The sequence below is a fragment of the Streptopelia decaocto genome (genome assembly GCF_964273445.1).
Source record: "Streptopelia decaocto genome assembly, chromosome: 20".
Classification (NCBI taxonomy): Eukaryota; Metazoa; Chordata; class Aves; order Columbiformes; family Columbidae; genus Streptopelia; species Streptopelia decaocto.
The window spans coordinates 5,097,831-5,125,247 of NC_138675.1; the positions used below are offsets into that span (position 1 = coordinate 5,097,831).

Here is a 27,417-nt window from a genome sequence, read left to right on the forward strand (position 1 = left end):
TGAACTCTGTGCCTGCCATGGAGGGCGGCCCGGGGCCTTCATCTGGCTTTGCACTGAGACCCAGAGCTTTCAGCTGCTAATGAGCAGTTAATATTGGGGTTGAAAAAGAATTGGGATCAGGGTTGTTGTAGCTAATGACTAGAGACAGAGTCACAGTGAACGGCTGTTTTCTGAGCGTGTGATAATGAGCTAGGATGCAGACATGTTTTTGTTTAACAAAGCCAAACAACAACAAAAAGCAGAAGCGTTTTATTGAACTACTGCCTTAAATTGAGCAGAAAATCAGCACCAAATGGGCATCTAGGAGTTGTGAGCCCAGCCACCTTTATGTGTTTCACCATTAAGGACAGTTGTTTGCCTGGGCAACGTGTGCGTCCGTCAGTGCCGTTCACCCTCTTGGCTTGGATCTGGAGGTCTGTCCTTCCTTCATGTTCTCCTTAAGTTCATTTTTATTTCTTCTGAAGCCTTGTGGGAGTGGGTGGGAACCAGCATCCCTCTGTAACACCAACACGGGTCTGGGGAGGTGGAGGAAAAATGGGAAGGCCCAACATGGGAGCGTTTCCTTTTGCTGTGCCCTGCAGCAGCACTTGCAGCATTGGTTAGCACACGGGATTTTGCTGCTGTGAATGGTAAGGTTTTATTCTTTATTCTGGCAGGTGGGTCAGCCACCAAACTCATGGCCAGTCCGTGTTGTGGTTTTGAAGCTGGAATAAACACCCACTCTTTCTATCTCTCCTTACATCTCTAGGAAGAGCAAGATTATCCTGCTTCCAAAAATAAGCTCTTCCCCGCCCCCTGCTTCCACCTCCTCCAGGTGCCTCACAGGCAGCTGGTAAAGAGCTGAAAACAAATCATCAGTGTGGTGACATCTCACTGCTGTTATATACAGAAATGCAGTACGGATGGTAATGTGGCACCTTGTCCACTGGCGCTGCAGGGAGGGGAGGCAGCGAGTTCCTGACCCGCCACACGCCAGGCTGATGCCTCAGAGCTCTGACACCGTCCCGCGGCGGGGCAGCCAGCGGTGCCGCCGCTTCACGTCACCTGTGAACAGGCGTGGGACCTGACTTAGGATGGAGGGCCGGGCGTAGGAAAGACTTATCAATGGTTTACTGTGAGCACGAAGAGGGGCGACTCGCTATTTCATTAATTTGTCAGCTCTGCACAATCTTTTTGTTCCAAATTCCTTCTCTTTGCTCTTTCCCCCTTTCCTGCTCCTTTCCCTCCTCCTCGCATTTCTTTGATTCTCAACCCCTTTCTCCCCCCCTTCCTTTTGCGCTCTTAATACCCTTCTCACATATGCACCTTCATCCTTCTCACTCCTCTTCCTCTCTTTAGTTCCCTTGTCCCCGTTCTCCCTTCCCCACCCTCTCTCCATCTCCGGGCTCCTTGGGAAGAAGACAATTTGAGGTTCTTTCCGCTCGGCTCTCAGCCGAGAGGCTCCTTCCCTCAAGCCAATCAATGGCCGCCTTTCAGCCCCAGTAGGGCTTGGCAAACATGAGATCAATAAGTTATTAGCACCATTCTGTCAGCTGTAATGTGGAGATTGATCGGGGCCGGGGCTCCTGCATGCTGCCTGGCACTTCCCCGGCCTGATAAAGATGACAGATTAAGGGAATAAGAAAAAGGAATTAAGGAGTCTGGCTGTCAAAGCTGTCACGGGCTGGAGGAGCGCTGCTTTTTTCAGGGGCCGGATGAGTGCCATCGGACATTTAAATGGTGCTAAGGGTACAAGCACCACCAGCGGCTCTAGAAATCACTATCTTCAGCGTTCACTTTTCTGAAGAAATGCTGGGAGGCTTGTGGAAGGAGCGGCCGGAGGACTGAGGGAGGTACCTATCAGAGGAATGATGCCGGTTTTCATAGCTTTTTATCCCTGATACGTAAATTGAGGCCAAACAGCCTTTGCCCAAGAGGTTTGTGGTCCCTCAAGAAGAACCTGATCCTTACTGGAACCGGGTTTAAGTCTTGTGATTTAACGAGCTTCCCTCTTCTTCTGTCTTACCCACTAGAACAGGCTCCTTTCTAGAAAGTCTCCAAAAGGCCTGGACTTCCAGCCCCCCCCCCAGCCTCATTTCTTACATCTTTTCTGGAAGAGAGTGGGGATTCACAAGTTTGCGATTGCTAAAAAGCCTCTCTGCAGCATATAAAATTAATTCAGATCTCTCTCTCAAGTGCAGTATATCCTCTCTGTGAGTGTTTTTTCATACTCTGCATATTTACCACCTTCCTCTGGCTTGGTGCATGCTGTAAAAATGAATTTTGTGAGAATCTGGGAGACAAGGGGATGTTGGTGCGCCTCCTCTAATAAACAGCCTCATTACAGAGGGGATGGTGGCTCCAGCATGACCTGCACCTCCCTCTGCTTCGCTCCTCGGGAACTGAAATATTGGACAGTCCTTTCAGGTGCGTATTTGCAGCCAGGCACATGAAGCGGCGCAGGGAGGGGGAAGGAGCAGGCTGCTGTTTGCATGGGAGGAGGAAAGGCAGATGGCTTAGAGCTGAGAGGGGATGCGGCTGCTCCTCACGCCTGGAAAGGACGGTTGATGATGTTAGACATTGGGAATCCTTCTGCTCAACTACTGTCTTGCTGCATGCGCCTGCAGCTTTCAGATCTGCCGTGGTTAACTCACGTTTAGGAAGGGGTGGGTGACACTGGATCTGCCTTTGGGTGCTCATTTCTGTGTAACGCACTGAGATCAGCCAGTGATGGGCACCGGCTCTTGACCATCAGAGTCCTTCTCTGATATTGAGTGAGTGCACAACCATTCTGCCAAAGTTAAGTTGTCTCAAAGTGAGTAGGAAAGAGAAAATACTTGCTTACTCACTATTGCATCCTCCTTGCTTTGTAGTAAGACACCATTAGTGTGTCCCATTCCTCCCCCTGATTTCTTTCCTGGTTTCCTCCTGTTTCCAAAAGCCTCTTGTCACAGGAACCTTGAGAAGTGATGCTTAGGGGCCGTTTGTGGACCCCTTGGTCTGGGCTGGGGACAGTCCGGAGTCAGCAGTGCCCAGCGTGCTCTGCGGTTCCTGCTGTTCACGCTGGTACCGCAGCCAGCCAAAGGATGCTGCTTCCCGCCCCGGAGAGCTTGCAATCTCAATCTAAATGACAACCAACAGATAGATACAGATGTGGTGACATAAAGGAACGACGAGATAACCCAGTGCAATAGCTAAGGTTTGAAGCCTGCTGCCTGCAGTGTCCCTCAAGCCGTTAAGCTACCTTTATTTTGCAGCTATTTTGAACACCCACTTTGCTGAGATCCAGCCGTATTTCCCCCTCCCTTGCTAGAACTAACCCTGCCCCATGAGCTGCAGTGCACTTGTATTGTTCTAGGATCCCAAGTTCCAGGAGCCCGCTGCTTCCCTTCCCCCCGCTTCCCCAATAATTTATTATTTATTTTTCCATTCTCCTTGCCCTCAGTTAAATTACGGCCCGTTATTCCCATGACCTTGTGCTTCACTCTCCCTTTGTTCCATTGATTCCCGCTGGCGAGGGCCGGGGCCGGTGCGCGGGCAGAGTGCGCTGCGTGCAGCCGCTGGCGGCCCCCAGCCCGCCGGCCTTTGTTGAGCGCAGCTCCGGGCCTGCTGGGACCCGGCAAACCGCTGGTGCTTCTGACAAAGGCACAAGCCCATCGCTGGGGAAGTCAGGTCTCCAGGGTCCCCGCAAACCTGTCACGTTCGGCGCAGGGACAGGCTGAGCGGCTCCTCTGGTGGCAGCCGGTTTGTGCCAAGGGAAAGGGGAGAGCTGAATAAACGGAGATGCTGCCAAGACATCTCAGACTGGTCAGTGGGAATTGTCATCCCCAGGGTTTGAGTCTGATGAGGGAGTGAAGAGCAAGGGAGGATGTTTTTCTCCTCTTAAAACCATGTGAAAGGACGTGGAAAGAGGACTCTTGTTACACGTTGGCTGGCTGAGCCTGCATGATTTCCCATGGAAGCTGGCTCAGTTCGTTGTTTACTCAGGACTTCTGGGTCCAAGAAGCTTTGGGAGCAAAACCAACGATATGGGCCGGGAGCATGAGATAGGTCTTGATCTCTTCCCGTTGTGTCTGCACATAACACAGTGCAGAAAAGTCCTTGGCTGTAATTTGGACTCATTCTGTAATCCCACCCATTTAACAGCACTGGGAGAGCAAAAATGGTGTGACCACCTCACACTTGTCGTTTCTCCAGGTGAAACCCCGTGTCCAGTCGCTGGGACGTGGGCTCAGTTCGCACCCTCCATCGTATGGTGCGTCTTCTCTGCTGTAAAGAGTGGAGGTACAGTCCCTCTCTCTTTGAGAAAACCTAGAGATAGGTTTTCTAATCTTCCTGGCTGACTTAGGCTCCCAAGTTCTCTCTTCAAAGCTGATAATGAGGCTCAGGATTCTTAGATGTGTTGGTGAACATGACTCTGCTGAGGATTAGAGGCAGTGCCGGAGCACAGAGCACCGATACTTCAGGTGACGTTTCCACCCGTGGCCTCTACTTGATGTGTCTCCAGTCCAAAGAGGACTGTGATTAGATAAACCCTGGCTTGTACAGAAGCTCATTTTATGGTCCGTACCCGCATCCTTTCTCTTTATGGTTGCAAAGCCTTTGGGTGATGTTTCTGTCAGGGGGCGGAATTGCCGTCCTCCTCCAGCCGACCTGCTTTCCTGGCCTGTCTCTGTTCACGTTTGGCTCTAGAATTGCAGCAGGTGAGTGCTGGACTTTCTCTTCCCATGAAAGGGGGGGAAAAAAAATCCACTTTGATTTCTAGATCTTTGGGGGGGTGGGGGGAAATATTTGACTTTGTTTCCCAGAACCTCTCTGGGTTACATTCTGTGCTGCTTGTTGGGCCAGCAGGAGCCTTGAAGGTGATGCAGGATCTGGGGACCTGCGTGTGAGACCTAGGGGGTGTGTTGTACCGGGGACAGTCAGTGATCAGTATGCTTGGGGCTTCCTCTGCAGCTCCGTCCCTGCGTCATTGCCTGGTCTGGCTTCATAACGTAACAGTTCTACTGATAATGTCTTTCGTTTTCAGCTTGAATATTAAAGAACGTCGCTGATTTGGCTTCATTTTGACTGAAATGCTCTGTAGAAGGCAGGAGAGAGGAGACATAAGAGGATGTATTTTTGTTTTTTGAGGGGAAGCCTCCCGCCCGTCCCTCCCCATCCTCCAAGGTGAACAGCTGGAACAGCTGTCTCTGGCTTTCTGGTCAATGAGTAGCAATGTACTCTGAATGCACAACCCGTCTCTGAGGGCGGCGAGACATCCAGAATCCCCACTGCCAACTCATTTGCAAAACATATTTGGTTTTGCTGCTGCAAAGACCAGGGGAGATGGGCTGTGGATGCTCCCATCCCAATGCCATCAGCCACTGTCCGGTTCTTTGTGTGCGAGCGCAAAGGATGGGTGGATGAATGGCAGGTGGACATAAAGGGATGAATTTAGAGTCTGGGTCCTGTAAAAGGGCACGTGTTTGGCGGTCCTAAGCGATTTTCTGAAGCCGTGCATGTGGTTTAAGCTGTAGAGAGGAAGGGATTGGTGCTGTGACACAATACATTGCCATTTAGGTTCTACCCTGGAATCTGGGAGTTCACTAAGTAACTAATGAAAATGTGACCTGCCCCTTCCCTGCTTTGCAGCTGAGAAAGCTGAGGGGGGTGTGCGACTTCTTACAACACTGGGCTGGAATTCAAACGACTGATATTCAGCCCTGTGCTCTCCCACTGACTGAGTAAATTTGGGGTGGATTGTTAGACCTTTGAGCCTCAATACTGGCTACTGATGATAATTATTCCCTTTTCCTTGCTTACTGTATATCTCATTGATTTAGTCCCCACACCTCTGGGGGCAGAGGCGGTTTCTCACATATCCCAGGACTTTGCCTTAAATGAAGGCCAAAAAAAGGAGGAAAATTTTCATTTTGTGATCTGACTGCCATAAAAACTGTCACAGGCCAACCTAAATACAAACTCAGCGTGTGGGATTTGGTGTTTTGGTACAACGTGAACCTGAGATGCTGGAATGAAAATGCTGCAGATCATCCTAGAGATTAATGCACTAATGTGGGATCTCTGTGGAGCGCCAGGTTCAAGTCTCGACTGAAAGTCATCGGGGACCTTTCCCCGTGGCGCGGACGCTCACGTTTGTGCCAAAAAGCGGCTGTTTTGGAGGTGGTTGGGCTTGGGGCTGGTGGAGCCGGTGCTGTCGCGGAGTTGCTGTGCGATCGTGGTCTTTCCCTGCAGACGTGCAGCCGGTTGGGAGCGCGGTGGAACCCGCTGACGTGTCTGGGGAGAGCAGGGATGGTGGAGTCGGAGCCGCCGTCTGCCGGCAGATGGGTGCGTGGGGTGGAGTGGAATCGCAGGAGAGAAGGAGCGATAGGAGGGTAGCGAGGTGCCTTGGCAGAGCTGTGAAATCAAGGAATCTTTACTGCTCGTTTTCTAATTGCTGTCACATGGAACTGGTGCTTCTGTCACTGTGTTTTTTTTCCATGGAGTCTCTTCCGCCTGATGTACATCAGAACAAACCCTGGTGGGCTCTGCTGCCTCCTGCCCAGGCTGGGAGGGGTGAGCAGAGCGACGGGACTTTGTTGTTTCAAAACCACAGATCCCAGATGCGAACACTTCTGAGCAGGATATATGATTTGGCCTCCAGCGCTGAGGGTTTGCAGCATCAGACTTAACATTTCCAGGAAAATCGGCATGAAGAACGAAGAGTTCCGTGGGGAGGGAGCTTGTGACTCTGTTTGTGCTGGGTGGCCAGGTACTTCCTAGCGTTGGTGCTGGCTTGGCAAGCTGACGCTCTTTGTGGCCTTGGAGAAGTTATTAAAAGGGTAAACTGAGGCAGGAGGCTTGATAAAATTCAAATTGTATGGAAAGGCTGACTCAACACCTGGAATGTGAAGGGCTGAGGAAACTTCATAGCTGCCACTGGCCGACTCGGTCCTCTCCCGTCTGCTGGTTGTATACAACAAACACCGCTGTATTTACGTTGCTGTTGGTTGTGGGTGGTTGCGAAGCCTCTGCGGTTGTCTCCGAGTGCCAGTTTTGTTAACGGGCTGGGTGGCAGGGTCACGGCAAGATAAGATCGGAGGCGGCTCGCGCTCTGTAAAGCCTTGAAACGCCGCTCGTAACTTTGCGGCGCTCCAGAACTGCTCCGTGGAGAAGGGCAGCGCCGAGCCGGCTCTGCGCTCCCGATCCACACAGTGCCAGGGCAGGAGCCTGCGCTCGCTTGGCTGAATTCAAAGTAGCGTGGAGCGATTGGGACTCCGAGGAACAGTTGCTTGGCTGAATACGTCCCCTGGAACATAAATAATTGTGTTGTTCTTATAAATAGCACCGAGGGGATTTGTAATCTTTCTTAACCAACACACTTTGGGCAAATTGCGGCAGCTTTGCATGCGTGTTGACTCACAGGCAGATGCAGCGTTCACTTACTCAAATATGGTGCTTGTTTGTGAGATTATTTTTTTTAAGATACTGCATCTTTAACAAGCCCTTGATAGATGAGAATTTGATGCTCGCAGTGACAAACAGTCCCTTCCTTCCTGCCCATATGCAACATCATGCTTTCAGTTTCCCCAGCGTTATTATGGGAGGATATTGATTTTAAATCTGTTCGGGGACGCTGTAATTGTATATTAGATATTTGGTGTTGGTTTGTAGGGCTGCAGTAATGCAAAAGGCTTGAGTGTTTCCGTACAATCTAGAGGGGGAAGATTGCTGAGGACCTTGAGGTTTTGAAGGAGGAGGGGGAAGGAAGGGGGGGAGATAGAGAGAGAGAGAGATACTGTGGTAGGAAGATTCCGAGATCTGTTGTGCTTTTTTTCGTGTTGTTTTTTTCCTCCCCTTTCTCTCCCCCGGTTGCTTTGCATCAGGGCATGAAAGGAGTGGAAACACCAAGGGGACAAAAGGCAACAGAACAAACGATGAAACTCAGTAAGGAAATCAACCGGATTCAGAATTTATCGCTTTAAAACGTTGCATTGATCAGTGTGCGAATAGTCATTACGTGCTTTTGGGCTGCGTGATTAGGAAAGCAGATCAAGGCTCTCAAGATGATGATTTTTCTTACTTTCATTTTTTTTCCCTCTGCCTGTAATACGTGTGTGTGTGTCTGTGTGTGCGGGAGAGAGGCAAAACACCGAAGTCTCTCTGGTTGCTTCTGCAAAGAGGAAAGTACAACCTTATCTGATACTCAGGTTTCTCACCTCTCTTCTAGATGAAATTTTAGGCAAGAGAAGAGTATGTTCTCCCAACAGCAGCAGTGAGTGTCCTTTAGAAAGCAAGAAAGCCAGAAGTGAGTCCCCAAAGGGTAAGTGCCGCTTCTCCCTCCCCCTTCCCCTTCCCCTTTCTTCTCCTTTCTTAAGAGTGGAACTTAATTGAAATTAAGGAGGGAGGGCTGCGAGGGGCTGTGCTGCGGGAGCTGGGGGATCGCGCGGAGGGCGCATCAGCGCGTTGGGCTTTATCTCCTCGCAGGCGAGAAAGGGGTTGCCGCTTGATTACAATAATTGTTTTACGATTAAAAAAAGCGCAAGCTGCAGCTTTTGAGGTGGGTTTTAGGGGTGTTTCTGCTTCTCAGGGAGAATGTCTTGATTACGTCTTTTATATTAAAGATACACACAGGCTTATCATGCTGGTATCTGTTCCTTTAAAGGGAAAAAAAGCAGCCTAGCAGGGAGAATAAGGCTGCCTAGTTCTTTCGCATGCATTTATGACACTGTTCCTATAGAGATGGAATCTGCGGAAGGTTTCTCGGTGTAGGGCTTTGTTTTTTTGATGTCCTGATTTGTCTTGTGGTTCTTTCCCGTAAACATGATTTTTTAAACTTTCTTTACGGCTGGCAAAGCGGAGTGGGTAATGGAGCCTGCAGTTAATGAGTTTGTATCGAGGTTGCATAAATGAGGTTTTGCAGGCCGTTCACTTAAGAGCTTTGTTGTTAAGTTCAGACTAATTAGCTGTCAGTAATAGCCATCTGAATCGCCGTGTCTAACCTGAACTCTTTGGCCATTAAAGAAAAATCAAAAATAAAAGCAGGCTGGTTGTCTGAAGCTGGATCCTGTTCCATGGGCTTGGAGTCCAGCAGCTGGCGCTTTCCAGGTGTATATTCTCCATAACCAATCCAGGCACTCTCCAAGGGGACTTTTGCAGCAGGTTGACCTGAAGCTGCCTTAAACTACATACCTTATATTATCTTATATAAAGATACATTGTAGGGACATGTTCTGCATCCTAATTTCACAAAATGTTCCTGTATATTGACTCTTCTTGACTCCTTGTCCCCAAATTGTGATTTGAAAGGCAGCATACTCTGAGATGTTGAATCCTAGTGTCACTTAATATAATACTGCTAAAACTGCCTAAGAACGTACTAAATCTTTTCTTCCACGTAACCCTCTCCTGCCTCTTAACTCTTCAATACAAGTAGAACTGCAAAGTGTTGAGTTTGGTTTCACCCTGGTAAAGTGGCTGAACTTGCCCAAATGGCTGTTTTTACCGTGGGAGCACAGGCTCGAATGACCCCATTCCATTTCTTTCCTTTGCCCTTCCCACTATTTTTGTTCCCTTGGGTGGGCCGAGTGCTGTGTGAGGCAGTTAAGTTTGGCTTTGGGCAGTTAAGTTTGGCTTTGCAGCATGCACTCGGGACCTAAATCCTGCTCCTCAAGCCCAAATGACGCAGGGATTCCCCCGACTCATTAGTAGAGGGTTCCTAGGAAGGCCTGAATCAAAGCAAACTTTCGCTTTCCACTTTTTTCTCAGAAAGCCTTCCCTGCCCTTTAAAAGAGTGTGAGACAGAATGGAAATTCTGAGCTGAGCCTGTTACTAGTGTCCCATGTTACCTGTTTTTTATTACATTAGACAATTGGGGAACCCCTGTTCTCTCCGACACTGTGGCTGATGTTAGAATCCCATCGGAACAGTGAGGGGCTGAACAGGGGCAGAGACTTCAGTGCTTTTGGGGCCTTTATGTCCCCACCCCATGCTATGAGGAGGGGTCCAAGGAGGGGCTATGGCCAGTGCAGACGATCCCCGTGTTCCCAGCTCTGTAGCAAGGAACTGGTTGGAAACGGAAGGATCCACGTTGTGTGACAAGCCATTTTTAGACACCATGGACCTTAGTAGCTGTTTGCCTGGGATTTGGGAACTCGTGCTGTAAAGTCTGAGATGGTGCCCGAGCCCCAAGCTTGGCTGGAACCCAGATGCTGGGAGCACAGTTCGTGATTTAGGAGTGGGAAGGGAAACCAGGAACCCGTTGGCGTTCCGTAGCCCGCGAAGCCCTCCCGTGCTGGTTCTCCTCCACCGTTGGCACTCTGCGGTGGTTCCCAGCCCAGGTGGGCGCTGTCCCGCTCTGCCGTCACCCGCTGGCCCTGGGCGCAGCTGCGTTGTCTCCAACGGCCTTATGAAGAGGAGAGGTGACCCTGCGCCCATGACACGTCTCGTGCTGCCGACAAGGCGAGGGGAACAGAGGCGGCCGAGTAAATCACTGCCTCTCTCTGGGTGAGTGAAAAAACACCTGTAGGGCTGGAAACCCTTCCAGCAGGGCAGCAGCCACCTTCCCTTCCCCCTTCCCGGCGCTCGCCGTGCGCGCACCGCAGATCAAAAGAGAGCCCTATCTCGGTGGAAACAGGGCCGCGCCGGCGCTGCTGTCAAACTGAGCAGAATGTTCTCGCGTCTAATATGGAAATGCGAGCATATCAGAGGCTGGGAGCGAGGGCTGCGCTGGCAGGTCACGGAGGAAGCTTTCTCCCCGGGAGACAATTCCCCAAGTGAAAATCCTCACTCCTGCAGCAACAGCCTATCTGGAGATCTGCTTCTCCGATACCTCGAGACGTGAAATAAAACTGAACGACCGCAAAAAGAGAGAAATCAGTATTTTTGATTCCTGTTTGAACTGCTGAGAAATAAATCTGGTAGAAGCTTCGTCGTTTGGGAAGATTGGAAACTAGGCTGGACTAAGTGCTGGAAAACACACGTAGGGAACAATGTTGTGCTCACCCCCTGGGGTGGGCTGATGAGCTCATATGCTGCTCCTTCTGCCATTCTCTTTGCTATTGTAGATCGTTTAAAACAAAACAAAATCTTACTGCATCTTTGGTGAATGAAGTAGACCAGAACCGGAGCTGGACTAAAGCTGAGCAATTCAGATCCAGCCTCTGCCAATTCGTTCTTCATTTTGGGGGGGATATCGATATGTTGGTTGCTTTGGCAGCTGTCCAGTTAGGCCAGACGAAGACACAATGTTTGGCCCCATTCCTGCTAAAAAGCTCACTGCCCCCCAAACCCGTGCTGCTGGCTGTGGTGGGACTGGGCACGGGTCCTGTCTGCCCTGGCAGACGACAGCTCAGGCAACGCAGACCCTACAGCTCCCAAGATCTGGCTTTGAACTTGGGGTGAGATGCTTTTGCAGCAGATTCCTGGAGCTGTTCCTGTGTTTTGGTGAAGGGAACCTCAGCCTGTCACGGGTTTGTTGTAGCAAAGCAGGGGAGGCAGGCTGGGAGCTCCTGGCTTGCCTGGGGTTGCTTGGGGAGGATGAACCTAATAAAAGGTTGTGCAGCAATGACATGTCCTTCAGGCTGAGCAGAGAACTTGTGTCGTCTGAGAGCCCAAATTCCCCGTGGCTGCTGCCACGGGGACCCTGCGGTGCTCGTGGAGGCGGGAGAGCTGTGCTCCCCTTGGCTGGGGCGGACGGGGAGGGATGCTGGAGAGCGAGAAGCCCAACAGACGCCTCCTGGGCTGTGCCTCCCTGTGCCAGAGTCCATTTCACACCTGGCGGCTGGAAGAGATTTGGCGAGATCAGTCTCCCGCATTACCCCCTGGTAATGACAAAAGCAGACAGTAAAGCTGCAGCAGAGCTGGAATTATCGCTGCCTGAGTCATGCGAAATCTTCCAAGTTTTAAGTGTGGAAATCCAGCCTTTCCCCAGACTCCTCCTTCCTCTCAGCCTCCCCTTGCCACCCTCATTCTTTCCCCCCTCCTTGCACCTGAAATCTGCTCTGTGCCTGATCCGATAGAGTTTATGGTAATTAAGTGTTATTAAATCCCCTTCCCCCTCCCTCTTTTCCCTAATGACACAGCTGGGGGGGGCAGGAATCTGTGTTTTTCTAAATCAGGTCTGTGGCATGCAGCTTTGCTCCTTAGACCTTTGGTTAAGAGCATCAGAAGGGAACTGAAACAGTTCTGTGTTCCTGGGGGAGGCGGCAGGAGCGGCAAAAGAGCGGAGGAGGGTGTTCAGTCTGTCCCACAGAGTGACCTGGCGGGATGGTGACATGGAAGGGGGTTCTGCCCCCATCTCCCTGCTCCTTCCACGGCGTCTGGCAGGTTTGGGAGCAGGAGGGAGCCAGGATGGTGTCTTGCACAGCCTCCTTCTTTGAATCTGGCTTCAAAGTGCGATGCACAGTGCGGGGTGGGGAGCAGCTCCTTGAGCCAGGCCATGAACCTGTGATGGACACAGGAAACCTGTGGTCCCCGAGATGCAGATGCTTGTCACTGGGGCAGAGATCAGTGGCTGGAGATGCAGCCACAAATCGCTGTGCTGAGCGAGAATCCTTTTGGAGCTGGACGTCTGACCTGAGCTGGGGGGACTCCTTTTGCAGATGGAGAGCGCCTTGGGAGCCGGTGGTGCAACCCTTTGTTATTGAAACTTTGACTCTTTAATTGTTATTAATTATTATTAATTATTATTATTTATATATTATTAGCCCCTCTATGTTTGGCGGGGAGGTGGTTTCATTACAACATGTGAAGGTTGCATCCCCCAAATCTGAGCCCCTGTATGTTGTGTGATGATTTGGTGGCAGACAGCACTTGCTGCTACTGGCCTCTCATTGTGGCCAAGGCAGAAGTGATCCAGTCCCTGAGCTTTTGTGACAGGGCATATTTTACACATACCATCTCTTGGACCGTATTTGTTTGCTACAAGCTCTTTTCTGAATAGCCGTGGGGCCTTTCTCTCCCCTGATATCCACAGCTCTTTTCCCAGCAAGGTGTCCAACACCTGCATATTTGTCACAGCGGTGACACTGGTGGAAAGTGTCCTGTGCTCGGAGCCACCACCTTGACTCCGGAGCCAGTCTGGCGGCAGAGTCACCTGCCGTGAGCCCCGAGGGACTCTGTGAGATGAGATGGGTGCAGGAGCACGAATCTGGGGCACACGGTGGGGTGGTCTTGTCGTGCACTGAACTCAGTGGTGGTCTGGGGGGGGGCCCATCCCCCCCCCCCTTCTGCCTGTTGAGATTGTTACTGGGAGTTCCTCTCCCAGTAATGAAAAGGTTTTGCCTGGGGGGAAGATCCAAGATAAAATAGTGTTAGAGCCAAGGTGGAGAATGGTAATTACTCTGAGTTCTGCTTACAGTAAACACGGAGCTTCTGTGGTTTTATCTCCCTGAGTGCTGGACTGGGATCCCAAGGAGCAGGCAGGGCCTTCCTCCCTCCTGGGCCGGGTGGTTGTGCCGGGAGGATGGAGAGGTAGGCATGTGGGGTGGGATTCTAATGAGCTCGGGGTGCTTAGCCATATGGACAGGTCTGAAACAACCTGCTTTTGTGACTTCCCCCCACGAGCCGGCCAGGGGGACCATCACCGCTGTGCGTTGTGGGGTTGTCAGCGTCACCTGCACGAGCATCTCTTGGATTGTGGTGTCCTTGGGGCTGTTCAGAGAGAGGTGAGGGGAAGAGGTGTGTGTCTGATCAGGTATTATTAATAGTTGAAAAAAAGAACGTTCCCTAAGGTGTGAAGGATGAGAACTCAGTGAACTCTTTCATCCTACCTGTCCTCTTTGCCACCTTGGAGGTAGAGAGCTTGCTGGTAATTTTGTGTTATTATAAAGTAACGCTTGTTGCTTCAGGGGAAAAAAATGTTCGTGAGTCTTGGGTGTTGGCGATTGATGCTGTAGACTCTCCTGTATATAAGCGTGCATATATTCAAAGGTTTATCAGTTGTAGGTGTGTCATGACCGCATATAAAGGTACATCTTGGAGCACAAGGACAGCTGCATCTGGCAGCTTGGTACATCAAGTTCCGTGGGTGCACTACAGAGTTGTGGGAAATTGCGCTAATATCCCTCTACCTCCCTTTCTTTTGCACTGTCCCTATACTTACATGATTTTTCTACTGTATTTCTCTCTGGAAAAAAAAAAAAAAGACCCAATCTTTCTCTTCCTCAGAAAACTCCCACACGCCTCTGCTGGAGGACTCGGTGACTCAGATGACCCCAGAAGAGCACTATAGACGCATGATGTCGGCGCTGAACGAGCACAGCACGTTCGAGGAGCAGCAGCAACAGCGTCTGTACCAGCTGGCCAACAGCATGGCCGTGCCCAGCCACGGAGGTACGGGCTCTTGCAAACGGGACGAGAAGGGGCTCGCTTTGCCATTCACTATAAGGCTTGTAAGATGGCCCTAAGCCCTGTGTGCGTGAGGAGGATTTATGGGCCGCAGTGGTGCATGTTTATCATGCAGTGAATACAGGTGGTGCTACAGGCTGTTTCTCCCACTATCTATAAATGCTAATGCCTTCCGTAGCTGTCTCTGCGGGCTATGCATTTATTTACTGGAATCTATTAGCTGCAACGCCACTGCTTTGTATTTTGCAATGGTGGTGAAGGGGGATCCTTTTCTTCCGTTGTTTCAAGAGTTTGTGTCAATCTGAATATTCAGAATCTCTTATTGTAAGTCTTTGGGTCATAGTGTGGAGCAAAGGGAATGAGGGTTGGCATAATGCGGGGCGGTTGTGGGATGCAGGCAGCGCCAGAGACTCCTGCCCTTAGCGATGGGATCTGAAACAGCCAGATGATGTTGCAGGACTCAGTTAAGCATTGATATTGCTAGGTTGAGAAAGTTTGTGCAATGGTTGCTGTGCACAGACATAGTACAAATTGATGTTAAAGACCTTTCACCTTAATGAGAATTAGATGTCTTATGATTTTACGGACAATTAAAATATGCAGATGGAGCTGAGTTGCAGTGAAGGCAGCTTAGCAGGCGAGTGCTGAAGTCAGTGGGACCGGTTCATCCATGGCATCATCTACTGAAAACAATTATGTTTACATCACCAAAGAATGATCAGTATCCAAAACTAGATCTGCTGTAGAAAAGCGAGGAAAAGGGTTACTGAAAGGGAGAAAACTTCTTCTATACCCAGTGTATAGTCACTTGGTGATGTTTTCCTCAGAATATTGCAATAAGAACATTGTAGGTCTCAGCTGCCAGCGCTAAGAAATTATGCTCAGACCTTCCTAGCATGGTGTGGATCTCCGGGGTTGAGCTGGGCACTAGTGATAGCTGAGGGACCTCCCAGCCCTTCTTTATTCAGGGCCTGTTGTGTGCAGAGCACATTGTGCCTCTGTACCTGCCTGTCCGCTGCTTCCAGGCTTCAGCAGCACAGGAGTGTTTCTGCACCGGTATCCGTGTTCCAGGGACGATGCTGCCATTCTGCTCTTTAAAAGGAGGCTGGCGCTTGTGCAGTTATGTTAATGCAAGGAGAGGAGTATCTAAAACCTGGTCTTGAAGCAGCTTCCTCATTAACCGCTAGCATTGTCCAATGCTGCTGCCTTTGGGGCTGGTGTGCTGTCCTGAGGGGATAAGGGTCCTACAGAACCAGGATCTAATGGGTCCTGTGTGAATTGAAGGATTGCTGGTAGGTTTTGCCTCGGTTGTGGAGGAATCAGGCTAAATCCAGCCTGGCTGCAGCATCCTGCTCTGTGCCTAAAGAGGGCACTAAGCTGATACTGGGCAGAGCGCAGGGCCCAGCAGCATCCCTGCCCAGGCCGGAGGTTCCTCAGCCTGGGGACCCTTCACCGTCCCTCTCGGGGACACAGGCTGCGGGCACTGGCTCCGTTTGGTCTGGAGTAAAGCCCTGTGTTGTACCCGAGTCCTCTGATGCAGCCGGGAATGGTGAGGGAAGAAACTCAGCTGTTTGGATCAGGCAAAGCCAGGGAGATGGAAGAGGTGATGCTGTTCCAGTCTTGTAAGCAGAGGGGTGAAGCCTCATGGAAAAGCCGTGCTGTGCAAGAATCCATAGCCCCTGTGCTGGTTCCTACCCAAAGTGCAGAGGGCTGGCACGTACCTGCCTGCGTGATCCAGGGAGGGAGCACAAGCAAACACTGGCGAAGCGTCCAGCAAGAGCTGGAGGAGAATCTCTGGTCTAGAGCGTAAATCCCCAGGGCTCCTTGTTAGGTTAATGAAGAGGCTGTCTGCTTTTCCACTCTGCTTGATTTGATTGGCTTCTCTGGGGGCAAGAAGGCAATTCCTTGCTCTGTGGAGTAAGGATTTGCTTATCAGCAGGGGCATGGTGTAAACCCGCGCTGAGGAGCACTGTAGCGAGCGTGGCACGTGCTTCGGTGCGCGCTGTTCCGCTGTCCCACACATTACAGAGGTGCAGGGCTCTTGCGAGCGTGGTACACAGGTCCAGGGCAAAGCCACGCACCACAAAGCTGGAATTTCCACACGCACATGCCACGAACACAAGCACCGTACACGGGAGGACAGTATCTTAACACGCACCGTGCACAAAAGGGTAACACATGCAGATGTGCAAATACTCAACCATGACATGCAGGTCTGCGTAGAGCACGTTGAATACAGCAGAGCATATGTTCAGCACAAAATGCGTTATGTGTGCCAGTGTTGTGACAGTGACGACAGAGCCCTGGGCACCGGTGATGCTGGACATGCAGAATGTGTCCTTGCAGGCAGCGTGTGCTGCGGAACAACCGGCATCGCCCCTGCTCCCCCGCCTAATGAGCAAAGTAGCTCATTACATTAAAAGCCTGACGTATTTTTTATGATTATGATAAAATTGTCTCGTCAGCATTTGTTAGGTGAGGGGTCACACTGAGGTTTTGGGGTGGGCAGGGGGGAGAAGGAGTCTGCACAGACTCTTTCGTGTAACGTTGACAAGACAAAACTTGGTGTATTTTGGATTGTCTCCACACCACAGGGCTCTGGTCGGGCTATAAATTATTAGTGCCGGTACAAAGCGCAGTTTATCTGCGGGCTCACGTGGAGGCACCAATAACATTAATAATTTAAAAAATGTTAATAATTTAGAAATCTTTTTTTTTTAATTGCATTTCAACCCCCCTTCTCCGCCCCCATTCCCCCAGTGGCATTCATCCCGCATTCTGAATTCAGTCTGTCTCCGTGCCTGGAACCTCCATCCGCCAGCGTCCCACTGTCAATCAATCTGATTTCCCAACTGTCAGAGTGCAGGATTGTAAATAACAGATTCCGGGGGGGGCCGTGCGAGGGGTGGGGGTGCAGGGAGGGAGGGAGGGGAGAGGAGAAGGAGAGGGTGTGCGGGGGGGCGGGTGTTGCGGTCATTCAGGATCAATGCGGCTTCTGGAACTGGCCGCATGCCAGACTGCTAAATTACAGCCGCTGTGGCAATAAGGAGTGACCTGGGTTTTTCAGATAATTAATTTATAAACATTGAAGGTGCACGGTCCCTGGCTCAGAGAATTCTCTAGGCTTTTTATGTGATCTGATGGGGCTTGTTGTTTCACTATTTCTTACATACTTTTGCAGTACGTATTGTGTGTCGTTTAAATGTTTGTCCCCTCGTTTGGGGATGTGGGGACAGGCATTGTGTGTGCATGAATGTGGCTAGAAACATTCAGGTACCAGTGTCCTCCTTATTGCCACCAAAACCAGCAGCTGTGTAAGCGTTTCCACCGCCGCCTGCAGTCCCACCACGGGGCTTCAGCCCTGACCAGCACCACAATATTTAATCGAGTGATCGGTGAAGCTCACGCTGGGTCGGGCACATCTTGGGTGTGTTGATGCAGGGCAGGGTTTCACGAGGGCTGCGCTTCTTTCTGACCTGCAGCCAGTGGGCTAATGGAAGTGGTTTGTCTCGGGATGGAAGGGGCCCCTTTCTGCGCCCCATCCTCGTCTGCTCCGTGGCCCAGCCCTTGACTTTCCTATGGCAGAGCTGTGCTAGGCAGGTACCGACCTGCCGGTGCCAAGTGTCACCCTTTGCCCCGGTGTCCCCCCTTGCCCAGGCTTGGCCCACAGCATCCCCCCAGCTCTGGGTGGCTGGTGGGGGGGTCACCATGTTTAGGAAAACAGCCCTTGGTGCTCTGCAGTGCTGCGGCCCCCCTGCTAGCCTGTACCTAGTAGTAGCGATGGGTGCTCTGCCAAGGGGCACGGCCCCCCCGCCACCCCCTGCTTTTGGCAGCAGTGGGAGGTGCTGGGCCGGGGTTTTGGGGGGGCAGATGCTGCCTTGCTGGGGGTCCCGGGCACAGAGCGCTGACCCGCAGCAAACCCTGCAGCCCCCGGGAAGGCGACCCAAAATCAGCAGTGCCCAGCGAGCGGCCGGTGGAGCCGGGGCAGGTGCTGCTGCGGGTCTGCTCGGGGACCGGGAGGTACCTCCCTCTCCTTTTTGTCTCTCCCCATTCATCCATCCTTCCCTCCCTTCTTCCCTCCCTCCCTCCTTCCTTCCCTCCCTCCAACAGGAAGGCAATTAACCAGCAATCCACCCCCTCCCGTAGTTGCACAATTTCCTCCGCTGCCAAACTCCCTTGGCGGCGGAGGCGGATCCCGCTCCGAGCCCGCTCTGCCGGGTGAGTTCCCGGGGCCGCCCCGGGCAGCGGAGCCGCGGGACCGGCCGCGCTCCCCCGCCGCTTGACAGCCCGTCCGCAGCGGGGGGAGCGAGGAGCAGGCTGTCGCCCGAGGGGCTGCGGGGAGGGACGGGACGGGAGCAGCCCCGGAGCAGCCCTGTCGCCCGCGGGGAGCCGGGAGCAGCCCCGGAGCAGCGCTCCCGCCCGGGGGCTGCGCGGCTGCGGGTGGGAGCCGGAGCCTCCCCCGCGGCGGAGGGCAGGCGGTGGGTGCTGCCGGGGGTCCGGGGGTGGGGTGTCGGGGCCCGAACCGGGCAGCAGCTCATCCCTTCCCTCTCCCCAGATCTCCTCCGGGCGCGGCAAGAGGTGGCGGCGGCAGCGCGCAACCCCGGCGCGATGGAAGCGCACATCCCCTCGGCCAGCAACTCTTCCAGCCAGCGGAGGAAGCAGGGCCTCCCCCAGCACAGGGACACCCACTTCCCCGAGAGGTATCCGGGGGCAGCTCCGCAGGGGGACGGGGAAGGGCCGCGAATCGCCCCCGCCCCGGGGCGGGGTTTGCTGCAGCCGCGGGGGTTGGGGGGCTCGGGCCGGCGTGCACCCTCAGAGCCAGGGAAGGGCGTGCAGGGTGCTGTGAGGGTCCCGTCAGGGTGCGCAGATTGGATTTGCCCCGGTGATGTGTTAACGTCTCCTTGGGCGTTCACGCTCTTGGGCGTTATGCAGGTGCAAAGTGGGGGTTTGCACACGCGCCTGCCACACGTGGGGATGTGTTTGTGCAAAGGGAGTGATCTGTGCTCGTGCACATACGTGCTCACATACGTGCTCACATACGTGCTCGCATCCAGCGACTGGCTGGAGGGAACCATCCCAATTCTGCCCTGGATCTCCGACTGGATGCTGGACTCTGACCTGTTCTTTGGCACAGAGCAAGTTAAGATGTTTTCAGTTTGCGTTTTATCACATCCCCAGATAATTAGAGAGAGCAAATGCTCTAGAATGGAATAGAAAGAGAAGAAATTTTATTTTTTAAGGAACAAGAAGACACGGCTTCTCTTTTTCACGGATAGGAGTGCTGGAAAGCTGATTTCCCTCCCCCACGCCACCCCAGGAAATTCTGTCTCATTTATCTTGCTCTGTGCCATAAGCCATTCCCTCCGCAATCAAGAACTTCAGAAGGATATTAAATTAAAGCTGTGTGCATTTCTGACAAGGGTAGCAGAGGCGGGAGAGGGCCTGGCAGCCATGGGGATGCAAAGACCCTCTGAGTTACCAGACAGGCCGTGAAAGGCTTCAGGATCCAGACTTTTTTGGCTTTAATCTCGGGGTGGGGGCAGGCTGCAGGCTGCAATGTTAGTTCTATAGCAGGCGCATGTATGTGTTGGGTTCAGAGTAATTCCCCCCCGCCCCCATTTACAGCCCTGCAGATCCTGTGTTTTTCCTTCTTTCTGCCCAATAGGTTTGCAACGTTTAGGGGCTGGGAAGACCTGGTAAACCCACAGGGTGTACTTTGGCTAACCCACCTAATAAAATCCAACCCCGGTCCATGTGGATTGTAGGCAGACCTGTGAAGAATGCAGAGATAGGCGAGTTTCAGTGCAGCCAGTCATGGGGAACGTTTCTCCAGCTCTGTGTGGCCTGGAGAGGTGCCAGGCCAGCCGGAGGCCTGGCCGAAAAGGCACGTACGGAAGGGTGGAGGTTTCTTGTGGGGAGGTGCTGCACATCGGAGGGGCAGACTGAAAATGAATTAGATCTGTATCAAACCCAGAGGTACTTGCTGCTGCCGGGCAGATGTTTTAGGTAGTGGAGCTGGGCTGGGCCAGGAAGCCTTAAATCATTTAGGAAAAGAGTGTTACGTGGATGTTTAAGCAGAGGACTGGATTGAGGGCTGGTGTTCCCCGGTGGTGGGAGGGAGAGAGCTGGCTCTGGGTGGCCTGCTGCCCTGGCCAGGCTCTCAGGTGTGATAATCCTCGCTCAGCAGAGATGGGGAGTCCTGCTGGGAAACGGGGAGCTGCAGCTATGGCCCATAGTCGTGACTGGGTAAGTCTGCGTGACGTTAGTTCACGCAATCGTTGTTTGTCCCGGAGGTCTGCAGCCGCCTGGGTGTCACTGAGGCTCTGCTCCCGCCCAGAGCGGCCTGCTTGGGGCTCTCACATGCACACTGTTTATTGCTGTTCCGCCAAAGCACCACAGGCATTTTGGGGTATGTTAGGGGAAACCGTGGCCACGGATTATAAAGCAGTGCATGGGTTAATTTCTCCCTTCCGTTCTCCCTGTTGCTCTTAGCCTTCGGTTTGTACTTGTCCTTATCAACAGGGTAAATCAAAGCATCCTTTGTGCACCTTTATTATGAAGATACAGAAATTTTAAAAGGTTCAGGTAGGCACTGAGAGAGGAGGAGGAGGCAGTGGAGGAAGCTGGCTCACGTACATAGGCAAACTGTAGGTAGATTTATGGCGTCTCCTTTCCCAGAAGCAGAAGTAATAACGCATGATGCAGGGGGATGTGAACTGTTTGGCGTGGTGTTAAAATTCCATTTCGAGTTCCTATCGGGAGATCTGTGGGGATCAGGTCAGCTCGCAGTGCAGCAGCTTTGTGGGCAAGAATAATTAACCACTCCAGACTTCAGCCATCGCGTTCGGCAAAGCAAGGCGGGGGGAACCCACACTGGTGTCCCAGTTCTATTTATCAGGGCAGCGCTGCTGTTTTTGCAAAGACAGGAACGCAGAGACCTTTGCCTGCTAGTGGGAACTTAGATTATATACACAGATTTCCAGTTTCTAGGTGTGAAGAGGTGGGCGATGAGTCTGAGTGAGGCAGCAATTGGGAAGACAGGTATGTTCAGACACTCGTTAACTGGTTAGCATCCGTCTTTGCTGGTCAGAAACTGGTAGGTTTAATGATACCAAGAACAAGGCAGGCAGGTGGGTGCTGGCTCTGGAGGGGATGATACACACATGGGTGCACACAGACACTCTGAATATGGATTTTCTTGGACCAGGTTCTAAGGTCATTTTAGCAGAGTAATGGTCCCTTCACCTCTTTGCTCCAGCTTCCTCCTCTGTCAAAAAGAGTTAGTAAAACTGATGTATCTTGCCAGAAGTAGACTCAAGCTGCAGGCTTGAGAATCCATTTGGTTTCATGGTTTGGGTGTCCTAGATCCTTCTCTAGATTGATTCAGACTTGGATCATAAAAGCACCAGGACCTGGTGGTTTGTTTGAGAAGGCGGTTGAGTTCAGCGCTATAAAAAACTTGGAAGAGGAAAGGGTACAACTAAAAGGTGTCATTGTAACTACTCCAGCCTGGAGTGCTTCCCATCTCCAAGGCGCTGTGTCTCCTGCAGAAATGGCAGGTGGCTGTGCCCTGCGGAGTCTGCTGAGGCAGATATTTGGTGACAGCATTCAGCTGGCTCTGGTGCTGTCTGTGGGAGGCGTTAGGGACACAGTTTGTCTCTCAGGACCATAGACAATGATGGGGCGAAGGCAGGACGAATGCCAAGGAGCACGAAACGCTGCCTGCGTGAGATGCCACCCACATGCTGATCCGCTGGGTCTGGGGAGGCCGAACCCTTTGGCTGGAGCGTTGTGGGAGCGGGAGCCGCAGAGTCTCACAGATGACAAACATTGTGCACCAGCCAGAGCCTTTCTCTGTGCAAGGATGTGCCTGAAATACCCAGCAAGCATTTCTGGATTGGGTTCTTTCCATCTGCTCTTACTGCCATTTTTTCTTTCACCACCTAATTCTTTCACTTTGCATCGCAGAGGTTTTCATTTTCACTCCTCCTCCTGTCTCCCTGGACACGTTCTGTCTCCTAATCTTACCCGTCCCAGCCTCGCATCCCCTTCTCAGCTCTGCGTGCTGTTTCTGTGATTTTCGCATTCCTCACCAGATCCCAGCTGGCTGAACGTTGTGCAGAACAAAGGCCAAAGAGCTTGACCCGATTTCACTAATTTGGTTTCAGCACCAGTTGGGATTCTGAGGGAGCGATTTCCCTGGCAGCACAAACCAGACTCTGTGTGTTCAGGCCCTAGACGGGCAGCGCCAATCTGTGTCTCCTCCTGCCTGGAAATCCCAAACACCGTTTTTAGAAAGCCCTTTCATTTTATTTATTTTCCCTTCCTGGCACAGCCAGCGTCTGCGGATGGCGACCCAGCAAGGAGCCCTGTGCCGCTCGCCTGTTACCCCAGGTTTTAAGTGTCTCTTCCTATCAAATGCAAAGCAGAAGCAAGCAGAGCTTTCATGCATTCTTTTTTTTTCCCCTCTTCCATCCGTTCTAAATTTATTTCCATGCCTTGCCGGTTTCAATCTGCATTTCCTGACCCTCTCACATCTCCAGTCACAGCCTGTGCTCCGAGCCTTCAGTTCTGAGCTCGGATCGAGTCGGGGGAGCACAGCTCTGGGCTTGGGAGGATATGATGGGGTTAAAGTGAAAGGCTTGGTTTTAACAGTATAATGTGTAACCCCATAATGACTTTAAATATTGATTATTTGAAGGCCATTAGTGCTTATTGTTAAAGAAAAGTCGATAGTTTTTAAGCCTTGTGAACCATTTGTCTCCTGTTAAAGGACATATCAAATTTAGCAGCACGCAGTGCAAATCCCCTAATACTCTGCTCACAAGCCTCCAGCTGGCATATTAGGGGGAAAAAAGAAAGGGGGCTGGGAGGAGGAATATGCAGTAACACAGAATTGCTCTCTGCAAGGTAAGGACAAGACTTAGCAGATGTAATTGCCACGGGCTAAATTCACATTCTCAGACTATGGCACTGCAATTCAGCCCTTACTCTGAGAGGTGGAAGGAGGAAGGAAATAAACAGGGGGTTGAAGACTCATGTGTACCTGAGAAAAGATGCAAAGGGTTTGTGTGCTGGTGCACATCTGCCCAAAAGCGCAGCAGCCTTTGGTAAGGCCTCTGGGGCTTTTTACTCCGGGGACGCCAATTCATTTGGCCATACGCAGCTTCTGAATCCAGGCTACGGACTCACGGGGGCGGCAGCGCCGGGCGCGGGACCCTGGGCTGCTCCTGTTGATCTGCCCTCGCCCAGCAGCTCTGTCTGCGTGTGTTTGATGGAGATAGAGAGCTCCAGTGGTGCCGAGAGAGCAACTCTGGGCTCTCCAGCCGTTCCCCCCTTCCCAGTCTGTGATCCCCGGCCCCGAAAGGCAGGGAAGCTGCACGGCTCCCATGAGAGGACAGAGGGAACGGGCTGCGGGGTCTCGAGCAGATGTGAATTCCGTAGGGATCAAAGTTAGGCCCTGTAGTGCAACATTAAAGCATAAAAATAGCCGCTGATTGACATGGGGCTGCCACCAAAGGGAGAAGCTTTTATTTTCCAGTGTCCAGGCCTGATCCCCATCAAACATTATCCTTCCTGGGCGCAGGTTGTCTCTTCTTGGCTAAAATCAAGGAGCTCTCTTTGTTTTTAGTGTTTCCTTCTGAGCTCTTTGTGTGCAGCCTGCACCTGGGGCTTCTCTGCCTTATCTCTCCTACAAAATCCCCTCTTCTGCACTTAGAAAAGGCAGGGAGGGCACAGCCACCGCTCGCCTGGCCACGGAATGGTTAAAAGCGACTTGATTTCCTAAATTGCTTCTTATAAAACGAACAGCACGTCTGCCAGGCTCGTCTCCCCATGATTACAGCTAATTACGATCGAACGGACACCTCCTAGCCCCCGTCATGCCGCTTTAATTGTCCGTTATTCATCTGCAGGCTGTCCGGGGTGGCAAAGCACTTGGCAGCCCAGCGACCGAGGCCTCGGCTAATTGTGAGGCCTCGGGGATTAGGGCAGGTGATTACACACTTCATGGTGTAATTACATAAGCATCGCTTGGCTGCTGCCCCGGCTCCCAGCCGAAGGTCACGCGCTGCGTTACCTGAGATTAATTGGAGCTGCCACCGAAGTGCGAGGTGCTGGCGGAGCGGTTATACGATTAGCATTAACATTTCAACAGCGACGGATCGATCTGTGGCTCTCCTCCAGACACAGCGAGCTGTGCAATTAGTTTAGAGGAGAGCTAGGGGAGGAAGGAGGAAGAAAGGGGAGATGGAGACAGGCAGGGAAGGGGAGAAGGGGAGCAGAGACAGGCGGATGGGCAAGGGGTAGGGAGGAGGAGGGATTTTGGAGGCTCAGCCCATTCTGTGCAGTGTTTTGTAGTGGTTGTTGTATAAAATCTGGATAAAACTGCGCTAGGAAGACCTAGGGAAAGGACAGGAATGTTTTCCTTGCCTATCTCATCCTCACAGAGTCCTTGTCTTGCTTTTCGTGAGCCATGGTGGAAATCCATCCCCAGCTGTGTGCCGTGGGGACCCAGCCCCATGGGGTTCTCACCTTATCCCCCTGACCGAAAAGGGGAGCGCGGCTGTGCCTGTGGTCGGTTTGTTGCAAAGTCACACGCACCTTCTTGCTCCCTTTCTCTTGCCCTCCAGTCTCTCCTGAAGCAGATTTTACAGGGAGATATTGTAAAATGAAAATAAACGGCACAGCACTTGGCTTTGCCTCTAGATGCCCTGGTGAAGGTAATAATGTTGTAAGTGGCCATCAAAAGGAATTAAGAGATGTGCAGCCGGAAAGCAGAGATTTGCTTGCAGGCTCCCAGGGCAGATTTGACTAATGGAAGAGACCTTGGCTCTTATTCCCTTCCTGCCTTTTTTCTTTCCCCTCTTTTCCCCCGCTCCCTGCTTTGCTTCCAGGCATTGTCCTCCTCCCACCCCTCAAACCTGCCTCTTCCAGCTTATTGCCACCTTACATCTGCTCTGCTCACCCTGGCCAGCGTCACCCACCCCTTCTCCAGTTCTGCTTCTTGCTCAGCCCCACGTAGAGCTTTTCTCTCCAGAATTAAACGTCCTCTTTGTCCCAGCTAGGACAGTGATTTTTTGCAAGGTGTGCCAGTGGTGAATTCAGATCTTCCCAGACCCACTCTTCAGCTCCTAAAATATAGATAATATGGCTTTTCAGTTGTCAGGCAGTTGGGATATTAACCCAAGCTTGCTAACAGGACAGGCAGATGCAGCATCTTCAGTCTTGTTTGCTAGTCCTGGGCAGCCAAAGCGCCTTTGAACAGCCCAGCTGAAAGGCCACGGAAGCAAATGTACCAAAGTATGTGGGACCTATGGAGTCCTGCCTGCTTTTTCCCCTTCTGATTCTGCTTACTTTCTTTTTTCTCTCCCTTTTAAAAGTTTTGCATATGGGACGAATAGTCATTTTTCTATCTTGGAAGAGCCTATGGTACAGAAGGCAGTTCATCTGCAGAAAGGATGTTTGTTCTTCCTGAGCCAGGGAGCCTCCAGCTTTTCAACATGAATTTATTTTTTGATTTCTGCAGGGAAATATCGCACCCACCGCCTCTGCTTTCACCCCAGAACGCGCCCCATATTGCCCTGGGGCCCCACTTGAGACCTCCATTCCTCGGGGTGCCTTCGGCTCTGTGCCAGACGCCAGGTGAGTGTGTCAGGAGCACTTGAATTGGCCGGGGAAGCGGGAGGAGCAGAGGTGCAGCCTGTGACAAGCTGTCCTTGAGCCAAACAGCCCACGCGCGTTTGCTGTGTTTCCCTGTCACTGTGGTGCTGACTTTGCCCATGTTTCGCAGTGACGGGAGCGGGTCGCCTTGCCTGCTGGCTCTTTTAATCCCCACCAGCCTCCCTGGTCCTGTGTTTCAGCAGCAGCTGCGCCGCCTTGGGAAGGAGGGAATAGATGAGCTCTGGAACAGAAAGGCAGCTCTCAATCGCCCTTTCCTTCTCTGTTAGCCCCCTGGGGAGCTGCTCTGAGTCAATGCTGAGATTAATAACCCCGTATTATTATTCTCCCTGTCCCCAGGTTATGGGTTCCTGCAGCCGGCACAAGCAGAGATGTTTGCACGGCAGCAAGAGATGCTACGAAAGCAAAACCTGGCAAGGTAAAGAGCGTAGAGGGCAGCCCTGCCTGGCCTTGGGTTGGGTTTTTCCTTCCCTTTCCTAGCAGCAGGCAGAGTAACGTGAGGTGCAGCTGCACACAGGTGACACCTCTACCCTACAGGCTCTGGTTCAGTGTGGCTGGGGGTTAGCAGGTTACTCTGAGCCACCCCTGACGTTCCCTCTCTGCCTTTCCCAACGTAGGTTGGAGATGTCAGCTGAGATCATCCGCCAGAAGGAGCTGGAGAATCTCCACAGACAAAGGCTACTGGCTGGTGACCCCCTGAGCCTCCATCCCGGTTTGCCCCCCGACCACCCGGCCCTGCGCAACGTGCACGACATCCCCGAGGGCCACCCGCTGCGGGAGGAGCTGTCCCGGAGGAACGCCATGCTGGTGCTGCGGCACAACAACACCCCCCTGCTGTCCCTCAACCCCAGCGTCCCCAGCAGCTCCACGCCGCCCAAGGAGCAGCCCCGGCGCGGCACTCGCAAATCGGCGCATCACCGCGCCGAGCCGCAGGGGCTGAGCGAGGCCAAGGAGCTGGCGGAGCCCCGCGCGCGGGACGGGGCGCCGGACTGTAACGACGAGGAGATGAAGGACTCTGAGAGCGACGCGGACGTGAGCGACGAGAAGCCGGAGAGCCTGAAGGCCGAGAGCAGCGGCTCGGCCGCTGAGCTGAAGGAGTGCAAAGAGACGGGCAAAGTCTGCGAAGGGGCCAAGGAGCTGGGTGAAGCGGCTGCCGGCCAAAACGCTCCCTGCAGCTCCTCAAGCGCGGAGTCCCCCAGCCATTTGCTTGGCCCGGGCATCAACAAAAACGAGGTGAAATACCTCCCGCCAGCCTCCATCCCGCCGCCCCAGCCGCTGCCCTTCGGGTTCCCGTACACCATGAGCCCGTACTTCCATGCAGGTGAGTGCGCGGGGCTTGTCACTGACTTACCAGCTGGAGCAGAGGTGTGTTTTGCAGCGTGCTAATAGTGGGACTCTTCCCCCTTCCTGTTCTACTTGTTGTGTTAT

At 52.5% G+C, this 27,417-nt stretch overlaps 1 protein-coding gene across 7 annotated transcripts in view; it reads left to right on the forward strand.

Moving 5' to 3' along the window:
* Positions 1 to 27,417, forward strand: part of SAMD11 (sterile alpha motif domain containing 11) — a 97,625-nt gene that overhangs the window by 56,683 nt on the left and 13,525 nt on the right. For 6 of the 7 annotated variants that reach the window (XM_082070029.1, XM_082070030.1, XM_082070032.1 and 3 more), the window contains 6 exons: positions 8,192 to 8,284; positions 14,131 to 14,295; positions 18,866 to 19,010; positions 25,838 to 25,953; positions 26,329 to 26,407; positions 26,607 to 27,310. In XM_082070029.1, coding sequence (XP_081926155.1) covers positions 8,192 to 8,284; positions 14,131 to 14,295; positions 18,866 to 19,010; positions 25,838 to 25,953; positions 26,329 to 26,407; positions 26,607 to 27,310 — 1,302 coding nt within the window. The remainder of the gene's footprint in view (positions 1 to 8,191; positions 8,285 to 14,130; positions 14,296 to 18,865; positions 19,011 to 25,837; positions 25,954 to 26,328; positions 26,408 to 26,606; positions 27,311 to 27,417) is intronic. The other variant, XM_082070031.1, reaches the window with a different exon arrangement.